Source organism: Tenebrio molitor, chromosome 1, assembly GCF_963966145.1.
Source record: "Tenebrio molitor chromosome 1, icTenMoli1.1, whole genome shotgun sequence".
Taxonomy (NCBI): domain Eukaryota; kingdom Metazoa; phylum Arthropoda; class Insecta; order Coleoptera; family Tenebrionidae; genus Tenebrio; species Tenebrio molitor.
In genome coordinates, this window is record NC_091046.1 from 44,224,065 (window position 1) to 44,245,038 (window position 20,974).

At 37.2% G+C, this 20,974-nt stretch overlaps 5 protein-coding genes and 1 long non-coding RNA gene across 7 annotated transcripts; 2 read left to right on the forward strand and 4 right to left on the reverse strand.

The window, feature by feature from the left end:
* The first annotated feature begins 5,765 nt into the window (after positions 1-5,765).
* Positions 5,766-6,366, forward strand: LOC138141071 (uncharacterized). The gene is made up of 4 exons (XR_011162992.1): positions 5,766-5,857; positions 5,903-6,010; positions 6,063-6,218; positions 6,274-6,366. It is a non-coding gene; the product is annotated as an uncharacterized lncRNA (long non-coding RNA).
* Positions 6,367-8,351: 1,985 nt separating this feature from the next.
* Positions 8,352-10,555, reverse strand: LOC138140608 (uncharacterized). The gene is made up of 7 exons (XM_069061670.1): positions 10,299-10,555; positions 10,060-10,247; positions 9,498-10,009; positions 9,347-9,446; positions 9,194-9,301; positions 8,987-9,142; positions 8,352-8,932 (listed from the first exon to the last, which is right to left on the reverse strand). The coding sequence occupies exons 1-7, from the start codon at positions 10,327-10,329 to the stop codon at positions 8,849-8,851; spliced, it is 1,179 nt and encodes a 392-aa protein (XP_068917771.1). The 5' UTR covers positions 10,330-10,555; the 3' UTR covers positions 8,352-8,848.
* A 1,506-nt stretch (positions 10,556-12,061) lies between these two features.
* Positions 12,062-12,742, reverse strand: mRpL52 (mitochondrial ribosomal protein L52). Its single transcript, XM_069053056.1, has 2 exons — positions 12,531-12,742; positions 12,062-12,481 (listed from the first exon to the last, which is right to left on the reverse strand). The coding sequence occupies exons 1-2, from the start codon at positions 12,568-12,570 to the stop codon at positions 12,120-12,122; spliced, it is 402 nt and encodes a 133-aa protein (XP_068909157.1). The 5' UTR covers positions 12,571-12,742; the 3' UTR covers positions 12,062-12,119.
* A 97-nt stretch (positions 12,743-12,839) lies between these two features.
* LOC138134634 (deoxynucleoside kinase-like) lies at positions 12,840-13,954 on the reverse strand. Its single transcript, XM_069053015.1, has one exon. The coding sequence runs from the start codon at positions 13,796-13,798 to the stop codon at positions 13,097-13,099; it is 702 nt and encodes a 233-aa protein (XP_068909116.1). The 5' UTR covers positions 13,799-13,954; the 3' UTR covers positions 12,840-13,096.
* A 46-nt stretch (positions 13,955-14,000) lies between these two features.
* Positions 14,001-15,754, forward strand: Fitm (acyl-coenzyme A diphosphatase Fitm). The gene has a single exon (XM_069052951.1). The coding sequence runs from the start codon at positions 14,211-14,213 to the stop codon at positions 15,315-15,317; it is 1,107 nt and encodes a 368-aa protein (XP_068909052.1). The 5' UTR covers positions 14,001-14,210; the 3' UTR covers positions 15,318-15,754.
* On the reverse strand, positions 15,702-20,882 carry Gdap1 (ganglioside induced differentiation associated protein 1). 2 transcript variants are annotated; one of them, XM_069052931.1, is made up of 4 exons: positions 20,344-20,882; positions 16,512-16,887; positions 16,262-16,462; positions 15,702-16,214 (listed from the first exon to the last, which is right to left on the reverse strand). In XM_069052931.1, the coding sequence occupies exons 1-4, from the start codon at positions 20,584-20,586 to the stop codon at positions 15,919-15,921; spliced, it is 1,116 nt and encodes a 371-aa protein (XP_068909032.1). In that variant the 5' UTR covers positions 20,587-20,882; the 3' UTR covers positions 15,702-15,918. The 2 variants fall into 2 exon arrangements, with proteins under 2 accessions (XP_068909032.1, XP_068909041.1); XM_069052940.1 differs by lacking the exon at positions 20,344-20,882 and adding an exon at positions 20,119-20,241.
* Between the last annotated feature and the right edge of the window lie 92 nt (positions 20,883-20,974).

Genomic DNA, 20,974 nt, shown 5'->3' on the forward strand with positions numbered 1-20,974 from the left:
CTTATTTTTTTGTTCAGTGTGATGGGTGCTGTGATAGGTATTAGCTGCATGCTCTTTTTCTTTTCGGTAATGTGTTCTTCTTTGAATAAAATAGAAATTATTTTTTAACAGTTTCAGGGATCATTCGAAGGTAGATATACACGTTTGGTAACCATGATAATACCAATGGTATTAGTTGCTGTGCATACCACTTTGGCTGGTCAACTGGTGGAGAACACAGTAAAGTTGATGATCAACGATTATTTTACACTTTTAATAATTTGTCTTTCAGTCTTCTGAAACTTTCGAGATTTTGAAACAAGCCGATTGGCATTGTTGGAATTCTGAGAACAAGAAAGTGTATTTGATATTTTTAGGTTTCGCAAAGCACATGTTTAAAATTAAGTTTTCTGATTCAATGTCACTTAACTTTCAACTGGTCCTCACAGTGAGTGTAGATTCAGCTTAAAATTTAAGTACAATAATTATACGTTTTGCTTCAGATACTCAAATGGACATATTCGGTCGCTTCTGTAATGGTCCAACTGAAATACATCGATTACTCCAATCATTAATTATAAATTACTTAGTATTCATCATATTGTTGCAACCTAACTTTTTGGAAAACTGATCACTTTTTTTATTAAAATGTCATCTACTGTCAATCTTCCCTTAACGAACACTTCTGAATAGCGGACAATTCCCTTGAGCGAACAAATTCTAATTCCCCGTCGTCATCCCTTTAATTTCTTTACTTTAAATTCTTCTATAAAACGGACACTCCCAATAACTGTTTCCGCTATGAGGTTGGTTTGCTCTCGCACTATTGAATTCCTGAATTCGTACATCTATATTACATCTCTTTGCAATAAGCTGCAAAATTAATTACCTTTTGCACCTAAATATGTCTTGTAATTGCAAACATTTTTCTCCGAAAAGCGGACATTTCTGTATAGCGGACAATATTTCGTTCCCCGTGGGTGTCCGTTATATGGAAGTTTCACTGTATATTATAACCAATGTTTTCTGTTATTGTGCTTAAAGTATTTAAAAATTTTGAAAACGTGTGAATTAGATTTAAGACTTAAATTTATTAGAAATAGTGTGTCCACAATATGCAAGCTTGTACACAAATCTTCAATAAATACAAAATGATTTCAAAACTTTTGTTTCAATTCATTCAACGTCCAAAGTGTTCTTACTGTTTCAAGGCCTAGAAAGTTGCATCTTTTTGATATCAATTATTAAGAATGGGTTTCCAAAAATCTGTCTTAGAAATCAATCTAATAGGAAAAAGCGACAACCATGGAATAGTATATTACTCCCCTATGTTTTGAATTTTCCGAATCTGGAATTTCAATTAATGCAAATAACAGTGTTTTAAATTTTTATATTAATAAGTAGGTAGTAGATTGTTAATGTAGTAGATTGTTAAATAAATTTTCCTCACTAGTGAGTTTACTTTCTCCATCTTCCTCACTAATGATGCAAACGCCTATTTTCCTCACTAAATTGAGTGATGAAAGTATCATTTTCATAATCGATGTTGGAAAATAACTACGGAATTACCATCGCTGCAAGTGCGATTCTCTACTGATTCGATCCCAAGAGCGGTATGAAAATGACTTTCGAAAACGGATCAAAATGCATTATCAACGTACTATCACGGCCAAAAAATAGTGGGACAATACGTTACTGTAGACAATTTTTTGGTCGCGATAGTATACAGTGAGTTTTTTTTAAGACTGGCCATAGGGTTTTACATGCTAATTTTTCAACCCCCTGTTAACTTTTGTTCCGATAAGAATATTCAAACCATTTTTGGAATAAAGTTGGAAGATTTTTTAAACTATCGGATAGATTACAATTCAATATCCCAAACTGTCGAAAAAATTGTGAAAAAAATATTTTTAGGGCGCCGAAATAATAGTACGTCGAGCGGCCGCCAGAGTAGCGCCATTGTCGGCTCAACCAGCACCTGACGATCTCCACTTTTGGACGCTTTCGGCGCGCTAAAATAGTATATTTCAAACCAAGGTAAGAAAGTGGTTTCTTGCAGACCGCAGGCAAAGATTATAAACCGAGTCGTAGACGAGGTTTGTAAGTGCCTAAGGTCTGCAAGGACACTTTCTTAACAAGGTTTGAATACAATTTTTTTCCCTACCGGCACAACTTTGTTGAAAAAAGTAAAAAAAGATGGTTATATTCGTGATTAAAACGAAAATTTTGCGAATTGAATAGTAGGCTGTGTTATTTGTTTAATTAACTTGTCATCGCATTTGAAGATTTGAGGTTTGTTCGAAAATTTGATATAAACAGGGTAAAGTAATCTACCTACCTAGCTTATCTGTTTATTTTCCAGATTATATGATTGATCTACCAACTTGCTTTATTGAATTGGCTTTCATTTATCAATAACTTATTTCACTTTTGACACTTTTGACATTTGTATTTTGGTACAGTTTTACCATAAACATTTCATGATTCACTTTCTTACCTTAGCGAGAAAGTTGAATTTTCTCACCTCAAATGAGGTATCCACAGCCTACATTTCTAACCGGTAGGGAGAAAAATATTTTTTTCACAACTTTTTCGACAGTTTGGGATATTGAATTGTAATCTATCCGATAGTTTAAAAAATCTTCCAACTTTGTTCCAAAAATGGTTTGAATATTTTCATCAGAACAAAAGTTAACAGGGGGTTGAAAAATTAGCATGTAAAACCCTATGGCCAGTCTTAAAAAAAACACTGTATAATTGCAACAATTGATAGCTAAATTTGTTTGTGTTTATAATAAACTTTTTCAAAAATCATTTAATTAGTTTCGCTTAATTATTTTTTGATGAGCATCGTAAAATATTACAGGTGTGTTCTACGAGCCTGTAAAATATTACAGGTTTCTACCCGTAACTATTCATTTACTTAGTTGCTACAAATAACTGTAAACTGTCATTTACTTAGAAGGTGGAAATAAAGTCTATTTTGGGTTGCATTTTTACCTGGTCAGTGGTCAGGCTTGTCATCTTATGTGAATAACCCTGTATTGATTGCAATAAAAATTACATAAAAACTTTTCAATGGCAAAAATGAATTACCAATCAAAAGACCTAAAAAGATGTTTGCGACATAATAATAAGTTAATAAGTATGGCAACTATGTACAAAAACGTATGTGGCAACTGTATGGATGGGGTAGACTTGACATTTATACATTTCACAAGCGTGCATTTGATTTTTTTTATACCATTGCACATTGATTTGACAATTTTCAAAATTGCGGAACTATGAACTGTCAAATAAATGTCAACTCTATCCTACCCACAAAGTTGCCACATAAATTTTCGTACATAGTTGCCATACTCATCCACAGTCATTTTGAATCACCCAATACTTTTGGTTTTGGGAGTAAGTAACTATTCTACAGGGTCATTATATGATTGTAGTCGAAGCAAGCCATGCCCATGTTATGAAATGTTTGCCGCCTCACTGTGAATTATCAATTTTTGTCACTATCAGTATCATTTTTTAGGTGAAAAGTGCGGTGATGAGAATTTTATTCATTTCTTTCTAAATTAACCATCGAATCTAAAAATATTGCGTTATTTTGCAACCAATTTAACTCCCGTGTGTAAACGGTGTGTATTCACTTATCCATCATTTTTTATGTGGAACGGCAACCATAAATTTTACATTCAATTTGGACTACAATCATTTATAATGGCCCTGTACATTAATTTAAATGTTTTAAATGAGTGCAATAGTTAGTGGTGATCATGAACTTTTGATAAAATATTTAAAATACCTTCTGTGTATTTAACATAATAAAGAGAATTTTAAATTGATGTATTGATTAAATTTTTCAACAACATATAAATATAAACGACTTGTTCTGGTGGGACTCAAAGTTATTGTGTGCCTCTGCTACATTTTCCAACAGTTCAAAGAGAAAATAAACTAGTAGGAATGTTTTCCAATGGATTCGACTCAGTAGTACCAGGTATTTCAAAAATCAAAAAAAATTCCATTTCTCAAAATTTTTTCTACACGACCGTATATGGTTGATGCGAATCATTTTTTTTAACCTTTTTTAAAAACACCGGTTAAACTTTTACTTCAAATAATATTCGTAGATTGCACTATCTTGACACTATTTCAAACAATTCTGTTTTTACAAAAATTTGACGGTCATTATTTTATCAAATTTCTTCCAATATATGCTACATCTTACTTCGTAAGTGACACATTTTTTAATTTTCAGTGTGATTGATTAGTTGTAGATTTTGTTATCGCTGTATTCTACTCCTCATATGATAAATTCTAATTCTAATTTCTCACAAATCAGCGCAAATTTGAGCAGGACCGGTTTCAAAAATTTCAAAAAAATTAACTTATTTTATCTTCATTGCTGTACACATTTTAATAAGGTGATTTTGGCTAAAACTCTTTAGAACAACACATACTATCACATGTTAAAAGGAACACCTCAACTTCGAAAACACCCTGTATTTTTAGGTTGAGACGTATTGAATGCACATTACTATGCCCTGTAACTTTTATTAGTTGTTCTTCATTAACTTGATGTTGATAAATCAAAATTTAAAACAGAAAAGGTTTGTGTCGTTATGATTTTCTTACCGAATCTGCATTCGAGCATTAATTCATATCTGGAAATTACTTTTCATGCATTCCAACAACGTCCCAATTAATACAATGTTGTTGGAACGCACTCAAAAAAATTTCCGAAAAGAATTAATGCTCTTATGAGATTATAAGTGACAATTTCATCTACTTTACTTAAACAGAAAATTTTCAAAAGAGAAATAGATTCAATATTTTTATGGATTTTTACAGCTTCACCTTCAGGATAACTATTACTTAATTTACAACAATGCGTTTCTTCACATATAAGCCACTGGTTCCAGGTATGTATACCACAAATTCAATAAATGTAATTTCTGATGGTTTTTGAAGATGATTGTATTTGGTTGCTGGGCCTTTGTTTGAAAATCTTTTTGAATAGACCGATAGATCTGTTGCTGAAAATACTATTTATGGAATGCACCATCCTGACATTGTTTCAAACAATTCTCTTTTTGCAAAAATTCGACGCTTACTATTTCATCAAATATCTTCCAATGTATGCCGGAACTTACTTCGTATGTAACACATTTGCAAATTTTCCGTTAGATTAATCATCAGTTATTATACTTAGATTTTGTTATCGTTATATTCAATTCCTCACATGGTGAACACAATGAAGGTACTAGCAGATACCCTGGACATGTGGAAAATAAATCGTTCTGGTCCTAAAATAGAAAAATGGATCAAAATGGAAGGATTTTATCTGAACAGTTTGGTGTTATTTATCACAATAGTATCTTACATTAGTGCCCTAACACACGCTATACCGCTGGACGAAGACGAGGACATTTTCTATCCGCTTGCCATTTTTGAAGAATTCTTCCCTCAGTGGCAAAATCTACTTTCTTGGTTGTACAGGGCGACATTTTTTTTGCTGCCGCTTATTTTATCGGCACCCTGTTATGCCCTAATCTACACCACTAGTCATCTGCGGTTTCAATTTTATATGTTGTTGCATTTTTTGAAAAGGATCAACAGCGGTTACGAAACGTCGGATATAAATCAATTAATCAACAATCGTCAATTCCAAAAGGAAGTCAAAAAGAGATTAAAATTCTGTCTTAAACGACACGCTCGTTTATTTGTGTAAGTGCCTTTTCATGATCGTATCCATTTCTAATTTTTGCTTCTAACTAGGATATTTCACAATGTAATTCGAAAACTGAACAGACTAATTTTTTTGTTCAGTGTGATGGGTGCCGTGTTGGGTATTAGCTGTATGCTCTTTTTCTTTTCGGTAATGAGTTCTTCTTTGAATAACATAGAAATTATTTTTTAACAGTTTCAGGGATCCTTCGAAGGTAGATATACACGTTTGGTAACCATGATAATACCATTGGTATTAATTCCTGTGCATACCGCTTTGGCTGGTCAACTGGTGGAGAACACAGTAAAGTTGATGATCAACGATTATTTTACACTTTTAATAATTTGTCTTTCAGTCTTCTGAAACTTTCGAGATTTTGAAACAAGCCGATTGGCATTGTTGGAATTCTGAGAACAAGAAAGTCTATCTGATATTTTTGGGTTTCGCAAAGCACATGTTTAAAATTAAGTTTTCTGATTCAATGTCAGTTAACTTTCAACTGGTACTCGCAGTAAGTATATATTCAGCTTAAAATTTAAGTACAATAATTATACGTTTTGCTTCAGATACTCAAATGGACGTATTCGGTCGCTTCTGTAATGGTCCAACTGAAATACATCGATTACTCCAATCATTAATTATACCTAAGTTACTTAGTATTCAACAAGATTGGTGTTTTATATTACCCACCATATTGTTGCAACCTAACTTTTTTGAAAACTGATCACTTTTTTACTGAAATCGAAAAGATTTCATGTCATCTACTGTCAATCTTCCCTTAACGAACACTTCTGAATAGCGGACAATTCCCTTGAGCGAACAAATTCTAATTCCCCGTCGTCGTCCCTTTAATTTCTTTACATTAAATTCTTCTATAAAACGGACACTCCCAATAACGGTTTCCGCTATTAAGTTGGTTTGCCCTCGCACTATTGAATTCCGGAATTCGTACATCTATATTACATCACATCTCTTTGCAACAAGCTACAAAATTAATTACCTTTTGCACCTAAATTATGTGTTCTAATTGCAAACATTTTTCTCCTAAAAGCAAACATTTCTGTATAACGGACAATATTTCACCTAACTTTTGGAAAACCGATCACTTTTTTATTGAAATCGAAAAGATTTCATGTCGTTTATACAGGGCTATTCAAATAAGAGTACGAGCTGTACTAGCCTAACATGCAACCCAAATTACATTTGCATTACAAAAACCATGGTGTCGGTAGTGTAATGTGGGTTGCATGCATGTTAGGCTCGTACTCTACGAGCCTAACATGCATGCATGGCTGTATTACATATAATGAATCTTTCACTGTACTGTAGAGTTGCGGCCGTTGAAAACTCAGACACTTTGACAACGCCAAACTTTTAGCTTTGTAAATGGTATTGAAAGTGACGTTTCTCAAAATGTCACTCAAACGTTATCCACATTAATTTCTCTCGCAATGGCTCTTATACTTACAGCGATTCTGACCTAATATGTCAAATACTGACACTGACTTTATAATCCTTGATGTAAATCCTGTTTACGCTAATCAAATTTCGGAATTTATACAGAGTGTTTAAATCTTTCCTGTCTGAGATTTCAACGGCCGCAACTGTACCTACTTAAAAATTTAAAAACGTGTAAATTAGATCTAATTGTTAAATTTATTAAAAGTAGTGTTGTCCACAATATGCTAGCCTGTACACAAATCTTCAATAAATACAAATGATTTCAAAACTTTTGTTTCAATTTATCCAACTTCGAAAATGTCCTTAACGAAACTCAAGAAGTTTTAATTAAACTACCAAAAAGTAATCATTCTGATAGAAAGGTCGTTTTCAAACAATGTTCTCATCTTTCGAGCAAATAGGTTTTATTTTGTTTTACAAGTGGCATTGATAAGTAAGGTATTATGTGAACTGGCGGCTAATATAGGGTGTTCATTTATCCTCAAAATTGACGTCGAAGAGTCGATCGTGAACACACCACTCGTCAGTCTACAGAGTAAAAACACAAACAACGAAAAAAGTGAGGTTAGATTGAAACAGCTGATCCGCAATCCGTTGTGCGTTCACAATCGACTCTTGAACGCCAACTTTGAGGAAAAATTTAAATGAACATCCGATAGATTTACGATAATAACTGATCATTACGATTTTCTGGTGTCAGATGTTTTTGTTTTTTTGTTTAGCATATGTCAGTCAGGAGTTTAACCATTAAAGAAATAAAATACATAATCACTTGATTGTCAGTTGTTTTAAAATTTAAAAATTTATAAACTTCGTAGATCGTCGGTCGCTCTTTATTGCATTTCGATATCTAGGTCAGGACAATTGAAAACATTCATAAATGAGTCATCAGCAAATCAAACAAGAGTTTATAAATATTTTAAGGATTTTATTTACTTTTGAACAAGAAAGAACAAGAAATGTGTTTTAGTGTTTCTTACGAAGTACCTAAGCATAAGCTGGAAAATATTTGTTAAGATCCTCTACGGTTAAGATGGTGATTAGAAAAAAATTATTGAAAAACCCCACACATTCGCGTGGCACTGTAACAAAAAACAGTCCACTGTAATTAACCTAATGTAGAGCAATAAGCGCAAATATAACAACAACAGGTCAAAAAGCAAAAATAAAAAAATTATACCTAATGGATTCTCGTAAAACGAAACATCTGTAATTAGTGAAATGAATAATACGAATCTTCGTCAAATGAGATTATGTGGTCCATAGACCCTTTACGTCTACAACAAAAAACAATAGTTTGCGGATGCTGTTCAATTTACTTCGACGAAAAATAATAAGTGGGAAGTTTCCACATGCGGGCGCAGCGAGGTCGAATCTCATGCAACAAGTTGCATTATAAAATTGTCACAAAAAAAATTATTAGTAGTACCTACTTCAAGTTCTCCAGCTCTAGAGAAATTTTTCATAACACCTAAGAATTATCTGGAAAAATACAATCAGTGCCAAATTTTGTGCTCCTTTAGTCGCTTATTTTTTAATAATGCTTTCAAAACATCCGTAAATTATTCACATTTACATCACGTTTGTTATTTGTGACAAGTTTTCAAATGAGTGCAAATTGAGAAGTTGAAAAACTTGTGATTTGGTTGTGTTGTTAAATATCTATAAAAATCTGACGAACTAAGATGTTGAATCGTGATTTGAATAGTCCACGTATTTGAGTTGCACCATAACAGACGCCACTGAATATAGCCCTCTTGCAATCTAAAATCAAAAATATAAATTACTTGTGGCTCACCTTATCAATAATTTACTAACTGAGACCCCGAGCTCGTAATTGAGCGATATCGATTCAGAAAACTTAATTTTGAAGTCGCATTGCATAAAGCCGAGGAATATCAAATAGATCTTTTTATTTTCGCTATTCCAGCAGTACCAATTGGCGACTTTGAGGATTTCAAACAATCGCGAAGTCTAAAAATAAGTGATCAAGACGAGTTTTAAAATAAAATGTGGCCAACTCACTAAATTCTCAATCATCTGACCCGCCAGTATTATGTGGACAAAGACCAGTACTCCTGCAAGTATCAAAGTTGCCAGACGGGTGTATCTATGTTCGAAAGATCCCTGAAACTAGAGAAAATCGTGTCATGTCATGTGACAACCAGTCAAACGCACCGAAACGAAGAAGGTTACAATGCTGACACCCAAAATGACCCCGACGACACTAAACAGAATTATGAATATTTGCAACTCCCGGTTGACTCTGCTGATGATACTGGAAAGAGAAGCAACAGTGGTGCACAAATACGGAAGAAGATTTACCAACTTGTAGATGTGGACGAGGCGTTCGAAACAAAATATCAATCTCTTCTTCACTTCTCTCTGATAGTGAAGAGAACCAAGCAGCCGGTTCGGGTCTGATGTTTCGTGGTCGGAACTCAAATCTTGAAAGAGATTCAACAAAATGTAAAAATTAAATCGGCAGTAACTAGCGAAGTGTATTATTGCGTAAAACGGCACTATCATCGCCAACGGTATGAAGAGAAACGTAGATCTGTACAGCCATGAGAGCCAGTTTCCCCAGTGGTGCGGAAAGTATTCCTTGAGGATTGCAAGAGCGAAAAAGACATTCTCGTCATCTTCGACTGGTAGAGCGTGGACTATTCCGCTGATTAAAGCTGCAACCGTGGTGAATATCATAAAACAATTCAAGTACAATCCCTCCATTTTGATTCGGTTCGTAGTTTCACGATTTGAGTGCTCTATCAAGTGCAGATCATCCAAAGCAGTAGACATTACTTTCAATATGGAAGAAATTGAATAAAGCGACAAGATAATCTGAAAATAAGCAATCTCAATCAAGACGTCAGGTTTTGATGGTCACCTACAAAATACATTCCAGCGTAGACTGGAAGATATTTGATGAAATAGTAGGTGTCGAATCTTTGCAAGAAGAGGAATGTCTGTAAAACTTCGAAAGTAGTGAAACAGACAATCACAACTCTGACCAACAGTTTTGTTGCTGCGAACTGGAAAAGCTCGAGGGAAAATTTTCGTGACACCCAGAGCAATTCATCTGAAAAGGGACGTACAATCTATTTTAGATTTTCTAGTTTTGGTACTGTACCTTGAACCACTGATTTCCAGTCAAGAACCATGTTGGTAGTAAGTGAGAGAGTTTCACGGTTTAAGAAATTTTAAACGACTGCATCTAGCATCACGATTGGCTAAGCAATGTCTCGAAATGTAGAACAATGTAGAACAATCAATATTGATTGCAGGATCGGTATTTGTTTAGAACCGATTCAAAAGTTAAATCGTATTTTAATGAGAGTTTAATAACGGAGACAGAAAGCTCAGGTCGCCTCAGTAGCGTTTTTTTAAACTTGGTACATCAATCCTTGAGTTTTATTTGAACAGCGTTAGGTCATGTAGGGTAATTTGTAATTATAATTCGAATGATAAGTCAGTTTGGTGGCTCAGTCGAGTGACTTATCTGCAGAAATGACACCCATGAAAGTACATATTATTTTTGTGTAAAATTACATTTTGACCCGGTTGTATAAAGCGATGTCAATTCGTTGTTAAAGTTAACATACTGTCAAGCGATCTGATTGGGGTATATTTAACATTGGATTTGAATCAGTCAATCAAATGGGCGGATTTCCGACTTGACCCGTTGTTAGTTGACATTTATCGCTGACACGATGTTAACTAAGCTTTTTGTAATTTGCCTCCATTTTGATTCTCTAATAGACATATTAACGAACGCGACGTCATCATCTGGGATGTCCTTATAGCCATTATTTCACGGAACATTTTACGAAAATTTTTAGGTTGGCAAAACTTGATTCGTCATGCGTGTCAGTTTAAATTACAAAATTTGCAAAGAATTATTTATCAGGATTTATCAAGCAACAAATTCGCGACCGTATTTTTGGGAATTTCACGTATTTCAGCGGGCGTACATGAAAGATTATCTTTCATATTCGTGTTTTGTGATAGAATTTGGATAAAACAAAAGGCGACTTTGAAGACTTGATCAAATTTTCACTTTTAAAATTAAGACATTACCAACCGCCACGAAAATCCCTAAATCGAGGAAAGTAAACATTTTTGTTTAAAAACGGCTTAAAAAGAGCAAATTACAAAAAATAGTATAAAAAACTCGTTTCATAAGACCTTGAAGCACTCATACTTTAAAATAACTCGTGGCTATGCCACTCGTTTTTTAATCTTGAATTCGTGCCTCAAGACTGGTCTTATGAAACTTGCCTTTTAATATACTATTATGTAACGGGGCCGATGTCTTTCTGCCGCTTCTCATCAAATATTGGCTAAACCGAAATCGAAAGTTTAAATATTTGAGGTTGGAAAAGCTGAACGATTGAGAAATTATTCACGTTTTAATACAATACAAGATCGAGGGAAAGTGAAAATGAGTGGAAATGGAAATTCGAGTGTGTTTGGCCCCTATCTAGCCCACGTCTCAGCAAGAACAACGAATGTTGTTCGAGCTACCTTATTATTTCTTCACCAAGAGTAAAGCGAAGCACTTTCGTTTCAGTTGTTTGCAAGTCTGCCTGGAAACACCTCCCACGCTCCTGTTTATGAAATTGCTTTAAACAATCGACTTTCTTCCACCTGAAATTTACTAAACGTGGGAGGGAATTGAATCGCGCCGAGTCTTTGAATGAGCGGTCCCCAGAAATTGAAATTCTCAAACAAACTCTTTTCCATTTTATACTTTAAAACATTTTTATTGTGGTAGCTCTTTCAACGGAGCAATTCTTTTTATAAAAAAAAAATCTCGTACCTACTTACCTACTAGGTACAATAAAAAATAATTGCAAAAAGAGTCGTATTGTCAGGACAAAGAAAAGATTAACGAAGGAAAGAAAGAGACCTTTATTGACTTAAAAACTACAACACCTAACACTACTGTACATTATGTTTTATTTTTCAACAGTTCTATTCCCTTTGGTTTCAATTTACTATCCAGCACTTTCTGTTTCGCCGCCTGTTCCTCTTGTTGCAACTTTGCGTGTCTCGTTACAGCAAAATCAACTTCTCCAGTCAACTTGATGATGCTTTCGACTAGCTGTTGATGCTTTAACACCCTATTTTTTTGCCCCACAGTGTATGGTGTGGGCCTCCCATCTAAAAAGGAATAATCAGGACCATCAGTCAGTGGACCTGATGCGTTGGGATTCAGGGGCAACCCCCTCTCTTGTCTCCACTTCTGGTTGAAATGATTTGTTGAAGTTGTGGCGAGAAGGCGTTTTGGGTTAGATAACCTCATTACGAGAGCTAGAAAAAAAATGTATTTATTGTTTTCAATCAACGACGATTCACATACCGTTGTCTAAACATCGATGCAGCAAGGATTTTTGCCACATTTTTCGAAATGTGTGAGATATTTGTATTTGAGATCTATGCCGAAAAGTGAGGTTAGGGTGTTAACTTAAGGACGCGATTGGCAAGGCGTTATTGTAAAATATATTGTTGTTATTAATTTTGGGAATGTTGAATAATACGAATTTACGTAATGGTTAAATTAACTAATTGTTTTAATCAAATGAGTTGTAGTGTTCCAATTTGTTAAAATAAGGACGCGATCGTCAGGGACGGTTTGACGGAACTTTAATCGGGCAAATAAAATACAAAATATTTAATATTTATTGCATTTGCAAAGTTATTTATTGTTAACTATACACGATTCACAATCTATATAAACTGTTACCTAAAGACATGCAATTCTTACACAAAAAGAAATGCATAAGATTATTCCTTTGAAATTCTGTTTGATCTTACATAAATAGTTCAATATCTTAAATATAGGTATGTACTTATTTTAAAAAAATGCAAATTATCTCATCTCAAAAGATCTTCCATTAAAATTGTTAATTTCTAATTATTTGAGATTTAAACCCCAATAAAAATTTTGTTTTTTTCCAAAATCTGATTCTCGAATTTTTTGTATTCTCCCGTGATCTCGCTCAAATCCATATTCGCATCGATGGTAAAAACTGGTACAGGACAGTCATAGAGTGTCTTGTGGTACAGCCAATCCTCATGAATCTCATGCAAGCTCTTGATGTACTCAAATGGTACAGTCCTCTCCTCCGTTCTGTCTCTCTTGAGAATCCTCTCATAGACAACCTCTGGGTCCGTCCTCAAATACACAAACAGATCCACAGCCACCTTCTGCTGCTGACAAATCCATCTGAACCACTCATCCAAGACCGAAAATTCAGGGGGAGACAGGAACCCGTCCCTTTTTAGTTTCTCCACAAAACAGTATCGAGCACTGAACACAGACCTCTCGAGAAACTTGAAAGGGGTGGTGATGTTGCAAGTATGCGCCTCGAGGAGAGTGAGCTGGACGTACGACTGAAACGTGAAAGCGAAGGTCTTGGGGTCGCGGTACATTAAATCGAGCAAATTGTGGCCTTGGCAGTTGCGCCACTTGTGCAAGGGCTCCGCGAATACTGTCGCGTTGCCAAACCTCTCGATGTGGTTCAGGAATGTGGTTTTGCCGCTGCCGATGTTGCCCTCCACGGATATGGTGCACGGCCGGTTCAGGGTGCTCCAGTGCATGGTCGAGAGCAATCTCCGAAAAAACATCGTGTCACGGTCTGCATGCGACACCTTCCGTAAGAACGGACACCGTGCTTTAATTGTGACAAATATTTGACGAGTGATTCGCGTTTTTATTGAAAATATATTTGAAAACTCGAACCGGGTTTTTGTAGGTTATGTCACCTGTTAAGTGTCAATTCAATCAAATTGTCTGACGTGTGGTAACATTGCGTCAGAGACGTCAGGGACTGGTGTGAAGTTGGTGCTTATCATTCCAGATAAAAATAGATATTATGAGACAGTAGTTAATCTTTGTCTTGGTAGTTCAAATTAATTTATCGTGTTTATCAGAGATTTGGTGTCGGATTAACGTAATTGCATCTGTGCGGTCGTGGCGGTGTAAATAAGTGGCACATGCTATTTACATGTCAAATTTGACATTTCCACAAGTGTCATCATGGCGACGAAACGTCGGCCTCTCCACACGAAATTAAATTTTCGGCCGAATATAAGCGACAGCAACCTGGAATTCCGCGGGACGAAGCCGACTTGCGAGCCCACCTCGGTGAAGGAGACCTTCACCTTGATGGTCTTGTACTTATGCAAAAAATCTCTCTTCTTCGACACTAACCTCAAAGTAGCCATCTACCTCGGCACTCTGTTTTTGCTGTCTCTAATAGCCGACGTGTCCACGGTCCCCAAAATGTACTTATCCCGCTCGGACAACATCTTCAACAAATTCTTCGTGAAATTCGCGTGGGGCTGGAACCTGACGCTGCTGGCCCCCTTCGTGGGCTTCACCACGTACATCTACTGCTGCGGCCAGAAGCAGAGGATCGTCAAGCACCACCTGCTGCGGATCCTGATCGCCACCTTCTTCTGGTGGTTCTGGACGACGCTGTTCAACATGATCGAAGCCACGTTCGGCCGCTGCGCCCACCGCCAGTTCGGCACGAAAGGCTCGTGCCTGCAGGCGGGACACGTCTGGAACGGCTTCGACGTCTCGGGCCACACCTTCATTCTCATCTACGGCAGCCTGTTCCTCATCGAGGAGACGCGCTGCATGGAGAACTGGGACAGCATCAAGGAGCACCTGCGCCTCGAGAACCACCACCGCCTGACCAAAGACCCCGCGCAGAACATGAACCCCTTGCGGCACCTCACCGACGACGAGATGCGAGAGCTCCAGTTTAATTACAAGAAGTACACGCCGTACATCCGGGGGCTCTTTGTCGCCATCACGATCTTCCAAATCATGTGGGACGTGATGCTCGTCTGCACCATGCTCTACTACCACGTCATGATCGAGAAGTTCCTCGGCGGGGTCCTGGCCATCCTCACCTGGTTCTTCACCTACAGGATGTGGTATGCCCATCCCAAACTGTACCCCAAGCTGCCAGGACAAGGAGTTTTTAAGTACATCAAGAAGAAAAACGAGGCGCCGCCCCCGGTGAAGAGGAGGACCGGCAGCATAGTGAATAACGGGCGCGGGCCCGTCTTCATGGGCCGCCCCATCTATCAGCAACAGCAAGAAATGCAGCCGGAGGATGCGGGGTCGGGGTAAAGGGGTCACTTGCCTTATTTTAATGTAACAATTTTGATGGGGAATTTTAGTCTAATTAAGTGTTTAAGTAAGATGTACATATTCCCGGGGACAGTGATTACCGATTACGATTCGAACGACACTTGCTGTACATTCATGAGGATTGTTTTAAACTTTTTGAGCTTAATGTAAATGGCAATCACGAAATGTAGTTATTTATTGTAACTGTTGCAAGTATGAGCCATTTCTCACCGATCTGTGATCCACTACGACAGAAATCAATTTTTATATTTATAAATGTAATTTATTACTAAAACCATCTTAACTCCAAAAAGTGTAATCGTCGATTAATACGTAACTTTTGTTCGTGGCCTTGGTTGTATTGGTAGTTAAGTACAAATAGGATTGACTTTGTTGGGTTGTTTTATTGTTTTGTTATGATTAAAAGGTTTTATGAAGATGTTGGTTTTGTTGAAAAGAGGCAATCTCGACCAATCGGCATAATTTCGAAAAAATTGGTAACAATAACAAATCAATTGGTTTGCTATCGATATAAAAATATTTATTACCAGAGATAAACTTAACAAAACACGCGCCACTGATCGCACCGATTCATCTAGATCTACTTCTTGGCGATGACGATCCCCCCTACAACTAGCGCCAAGGTGGCCACCACGCCAACTACAATGGGAGCCTGAGACATGAATATTGTCTTTAACAACATTATCGTCCCTGGAGCTGTCTTTTTGAACGAGTCCCGCAACTTGACCTTCTCGTAGTACTTCTCAATGAAGGGCCTCTTGCCCCCGCTCCAGAAGATGTGCTCCAGCCCCAACTGGCTGATCCTCATCAGAAGCACGGCGAGCTCTACGTCCGCGATCGTGAACCTGATCGAACACAGCCACCAGTCCTCTTTATCTGCAAGTCGGTAATACAGAACCCTTCGATTCTCCAGTCAAACTCACCTCCGGTGTGTTTGGCCAGCTCGGCCTCCACCTCGTCCAGGATGACGTGAACTTGCTCCAGCACCTCTCTAAAATTCTTCTCCACGGACATCTTCTTGTACTTCTCTTCGCGGTCCTCCGCCTTCTTCAGCAGGACCTCTCTGGCATCGGGGTTTTTCTCTGCGATTTTCCTCAATTGCATTCCGGCGTTCTTCTCGGCCTCTGCAAATGGCAGTCACAGTTTTGGGAGATCTGCAAACCTCGCACTTACCCGCCAGCGCCTTTCGCACAGGCTTTATGAACGGGATCTTGGGGTCCTGGAGAAGGTGCTGGTTGAGCATGGCTCCCGTCGTCAGCATCCCCTCCGGTACCTTCTGCAGGACCTGTCTGAAGTGGATGACCCTCTGTCTGACGTCCGAACCCTGATCCATCGGGATCAGTCTCGGGGTGTCCCCGTTGCTGAAGTTGTCCTCCAGGTAGTCGATGATTCTCCCCGAGTCGGGAATGATCTTGCCGGTGTCCTGGAGCACCGGCACCTCACCTCGGGGGTTCAGGTAGAGGAACCACGACTGGTACTGCTCCGTTTTGATCAGGTTCACCAGTTTGCTGTCGAAGGGCAGGTTCTTCTCATGCAAGGCCATCACCACCTGTCAAAAATGGCACCTTTTAATACCTCTCATCTTATTCATTTGTCTTTGAGTGTTTAAAAACAGTTCCATGTCCTTAGACAATTGACTGTTGCTTTTCATCTCTTCTCCTCTCAGGAAGATTAACAAAGTATATCTCAGATTTCGGTCTTATCTTTACAAACGGTAAATCTAAGTAAGTACTTAAGTAAACAAATGAAAATTGCCACTTTTAATCCTGGTCCTGATTAAAAAATGTCTCCGAAAATGATAGGAGACACGATGTGCAGCAGAGGTTGCACATGTCACACCTACAGCTGTTAACAATTTTGGAATCGCACTTTACAGACAAATCGATGAGCGATGTGATCAATTCTAGCGATAAAATTAATTTCGTATGTCAGCACCAATCAGAGATTAGTTCAGCCCAAAGTGCATCAGGCATTGGTGCTTAATCAAGTGTACCTAACTCTAGTGTTCAGTCCGCGGTCTGCATCGCAAAAATTCTTGTTGATTATCTGTCAAAAGGGAATAGTGTGTGTATTTGACATTCAACTGCCGCAATATAATTTTATGCGAGATTAAGTGGACGGTAAATATTTACATCGATAACGAATTTAATTGATAAGTCAGGTGTTAATTCTCTAAACCGTGATATTTATAAAACAAAGCGATTTGGCGGCTATCTTGCAAAACGGATTTGTAAAGTAAGCTACTTAAGTAGGTATTACTTAATATTTTGGTGGATCTGTGAACTGGTCACAGGTTGCAAGAGATTCTGTTAGTCCTTTATGATATGGTAAAGCATGACTCACTACTTGAATATTCCTATCTCTCCGGGCATCAGATTAGTAAAAACCACGTCTCTGATTAAATAATCTATACAAAAAACTATAAATAAAAATGACAGAAGCCGAGAATTTTTTGACAAAGAGAAAAGTAGAAGAATTCAATATGTACAAAGACACCAGTAGTGCTAATTCGGTAAAATAGCCTGATTTCCGCTATATGTATTAATAAAATGTCGATTGAAAATTTTAGTTGATTTGTTAATTTAGTTTATTAATAAACTATTTTTCTTATCTGACTTCATTAGCTTCGTGATGAAGTGTTTGATACAAAAACAAGTAATAATCAAGACTTGTGCAAGTGACAAACCTAACCTGAAATTGTGGCTACCAATGCTACCATGGTAGTACAACCTTGAGCAAATAAGTGAGACTTACAATAAGTATGTAGATCTATTTTTTTTTTAGTCATAATACCATCGATTAACTTGAAGGCTATATCTATCGATATAACTGTTTGTCTTGATACTTTTTTTTATGCAAACTCGCCAAGATTTAAGAGTGTCAAAAATCTTTGTGGTTTTAATTTTTTAAATTTACTGAAACGACAACAAACAGTGTTTTGTACCAAATTTAACGCAATAATTGTGTATTATGCACACAGTTTCGATTGAATTTCATAAAAGAAATCGACTTATCAGTGTGAATAATGAACAAAAAACAGTAAAGTCCATTCAAAAAACATTTGGACTGTCAAAATCAAAATTGCAGTGTTAGGTTGGTTAAATCACTAGTTATTTTCATATTGCCCGGTTGGTATCTATGATTTTTTGATTTTTCAAACTATGTATTCATTTGTTTAAATTGACATTGTCAAATAAATTGCAAAATTATTTAAGTGCATTTTGTAAAAAGGTTAAAATGGAAAGTTCAAACGAACTGTGGTGGTTCTATTGGCGCGAGAGAAGAGGGCCATAACAAATTATTATATTAGAAAGTCATACCTTCAACAAAAAACGTTTCTAATTTTAACCCAACTGTGGAGAAACAGCATCTTCCATTGTGAAAATGAAAACCTAATTAAAGCTGATTGGTTAACTATGTGTGGGTATTAAAGATGTTCCACCCAATATATATCCTTAGCGGAATCTGACTCAGACAGGTATGGGAAGCAATTTTCAATTTTGGTTATTGTTTAGCTTTTACCGGTTTTCAGTTTGTCGTGTGTCACCTTCTGTTTTTCTTTGTGTTTTTTATAAACTTGATTGATTAAATTGCTCCAGTTGTTTAAGTTGCTGCATTTCGTTTCAAGTGTTCAAAATATTTTTAGTTCAATGATTAAAAAAGAAAACATAACCTAAATGTATTTTGTAGCTAGATTTTGACGTGGGTACACTCTAGCGAAAATTTTTTATACCCAAATATAGTCAAAACAAGCATTTTATTTAAAATTTAATTTTGACAGTCCAGGAGTTTTTTGAATTTACTATACAATCAATATTATGTTTTTCATTTTCTAAACGCATGATGATTGGCAATGATTTTTTGACACATTTCACACAGTAAATTTGGCAATACAAACTGTCATCAACTGTCAGGTATCAAGTAAAAATTTTCTTCAACACGATGCCGAAAGTTGTGTCTCAAGAAACCAAGTGCAGCATCTTGAAATGTTATGAAAACATGAAGATAGGCCTGATTTAAGAAAATCTGGTAACAGGTTAACAGATATTTTTAACGTAACTAATCCTTAATAGTCTTGAGAAATAAATTAGTAATTTCGATCTCTATGTTGGACGTCGTCTAATTAACAGAAAAACCAGGAAACCTGCAAGATTTAGCATCAGATGATGAAAAATTCGATTCTGATAGTGGAATTGATGGAAGAGGATCTCAAGTCTAAGTTAAGTTTAAAATATTGCTTCTACAATCAAAGAGAAATAAGACTTCTTTACCATTGTAATTTACGAATTTTATAAAAATATATAATTATATGATTCTTCAGAAAATGAAAACATTTTATTTTATAAAATTCGAATTTATAATTGTTTGTGCTTTCACACTGACGTTTTCACTCCAAAATGACATTTTATACTGTCATAGTTTATACAGAGTGGATACTCTAACAAAGTCATGGCCAACCCTCATGCATTTAGAAAATGATAATAACACTATAATCATAATTTCTTTAACGAGTAAACACTAAACACACCCGTTAGTGTTCTCGCATGTGTTGGTGGTAGGTGGTGTTAGTAAACGAATAAACCACGATAGAGATGCCACGACCTCCCACAACAGATGGAACATGTACGTATAAAAAAAATAAATGGATAAACAAGAACAAACAAAGAGAAACCTTGCAACTTGCAAGTTGTAATTGAGCTATTGAGCATCTTTTTGTTGAATTGCGGTGCAGGTGTGGCAGTTGTTTTAACAGTGATTCATGAGAAGACACTGAATCTACCTTGAACGAGTAAGTTTCGGCGAGGTCAAAGGTGCCATTTAAAAACCCTGATTGCCTGATTCTCATTTTCGTTCGTTTGGTCCGGCGATAACCTTGGCTGGGCAATAAAAGCATCCGAAACAATTCCGCTTTCTTGCATAACCGTCTCGTCGTGATAACACGAAACATCCACCTAATCGGCGAACGCGATTCGTGCCGCCTCCCGCCGCCACCGCCAACCTTTACCTTTTGCGAATAGAAGGAGAACTTGTCGTAGTAGAGCAGCAATCCGTCGGCGACGGCGATCTTGAAGCCTTTTTCGCCATTTTTTCGCATCTTGACGAAATGATCTTTTGCAGTGCACTTGACGCGGTCGCCGCGATCGCGCTCACTAACCTCTTCGACGGCGGCACACACCAAAAAAGCAAAATGTCGTCTACGCAGCGCCGCCACGACTGGCAGGATGCGCCCGAACCGCCGATAAAACATGTCGACGCCAACGGAGTCGCAGGGGGGCTCCGTGGACGCGATACGATCGGATTAGCAAACTGTGATTTTAATTGCGCGCCACTTCCGACTCGGTGTCTTGGCGAGCGACGGCGGCGGCGGCGTCATGCGGTTCACACGAGAGCGTCTTGCGGACGAGTTCAAATGAAATCGACGAGTTTTGGGACAATGCGGGACTTGTGATTTGGATGTGAAATGGGGTGCAGGAGATGGGGGTAGGTGTCGCAAGACGAGAGGAAGAAGGGTGCGCTTGGTTGGAGAGGCTGCATGCGTGCGCGCTCTCATGTGAAGCTGCATCAGGTGTTGGATCAGCTGACTGGATGGGTCACTGTTGTGTATTACATAAGAGGGCGCTACGAAATGTGTGATT

What these genes read in the sequence shown, in the direction of transcription:
- LOC138140608 (XM_069061670.1), bottom strand. Translation starts at nt 10,329, where the DNA reads ATGGTTCTTGACTGGAAATCAGTGGTTCAAG. An exon ending in TCTACGCTGGAATGTATTTT is followed by an intron (nt 10,010 to 10,059) that starts GTAGGTGACCAT and finishes GCTTATTTTCAG; the next exon opens with ATTATCTTGTCGCTTTATTC. An exon ending in TTGTAACCTTCTTCGTTTCG is followed by an intron (nt 9,302 to 9,346) that starts GTGCGTTTGACT and finishes GATTTTCTCTAG; the next exon opens with TTTCAGGGATCTTTCGAACA.
- mRpL52 (XM_069053056.1), bottom strand. Translation starts at nt 12,570, where the DNA reads ATGTGGCAAAAATCCTTGCTGCATCGATGTTTAGACAACG. An exon ending in GCATCGATGTTTAGACAACG is followed by an intron (nt 12,482 to 12,530) that starts GTATGTGAATCG and finishes TTTTTTTTCTAG; the next exon opens with CTCTCGTAATGAGGTTATCT.
- LOC138134634 (XM_069053015.1), bottom strand. Translation starts at nt 13,798, where the DNA reads ATGTTTTTTCGGAGATTGCTCTCGACCATGCACTGGAGCACCCTGAAC.
- Fitm (XM_069052951.1), top strand. Translation starts at nt 14,211, where the DNA reads ATGGCGACGAAACGTCGGCCTCTCCACACGAAATTAAATTTTCGGCCG.
- Gdap1 (XM_069052931.1), bottom strand. Translation starts at nt 20,586, where the DNA reads ATGTTTTATCGGCGGTTCGGGCGCATCCTGCCAGTCGTGGCGGCGCTG. An exon ending in TCTCCTTCTATTCGCAAAAG is followed by an intron (nt 16,888 to 20,343) that starts GTAAAGGTTGGC and finishes CATTTTTGACAG; the next exon opens with GTGGTGATGGCCTTGCATGA. An exon ending in TGTGCGAAAGGCGCTGGCGG is followed by an intron (nt 16,463 to 16,511) that starts GTAAGTGCGAGG and finishes TGCCATTTGCAG; the next exon opens with AGGCCGAGAAGAACGCCGGA.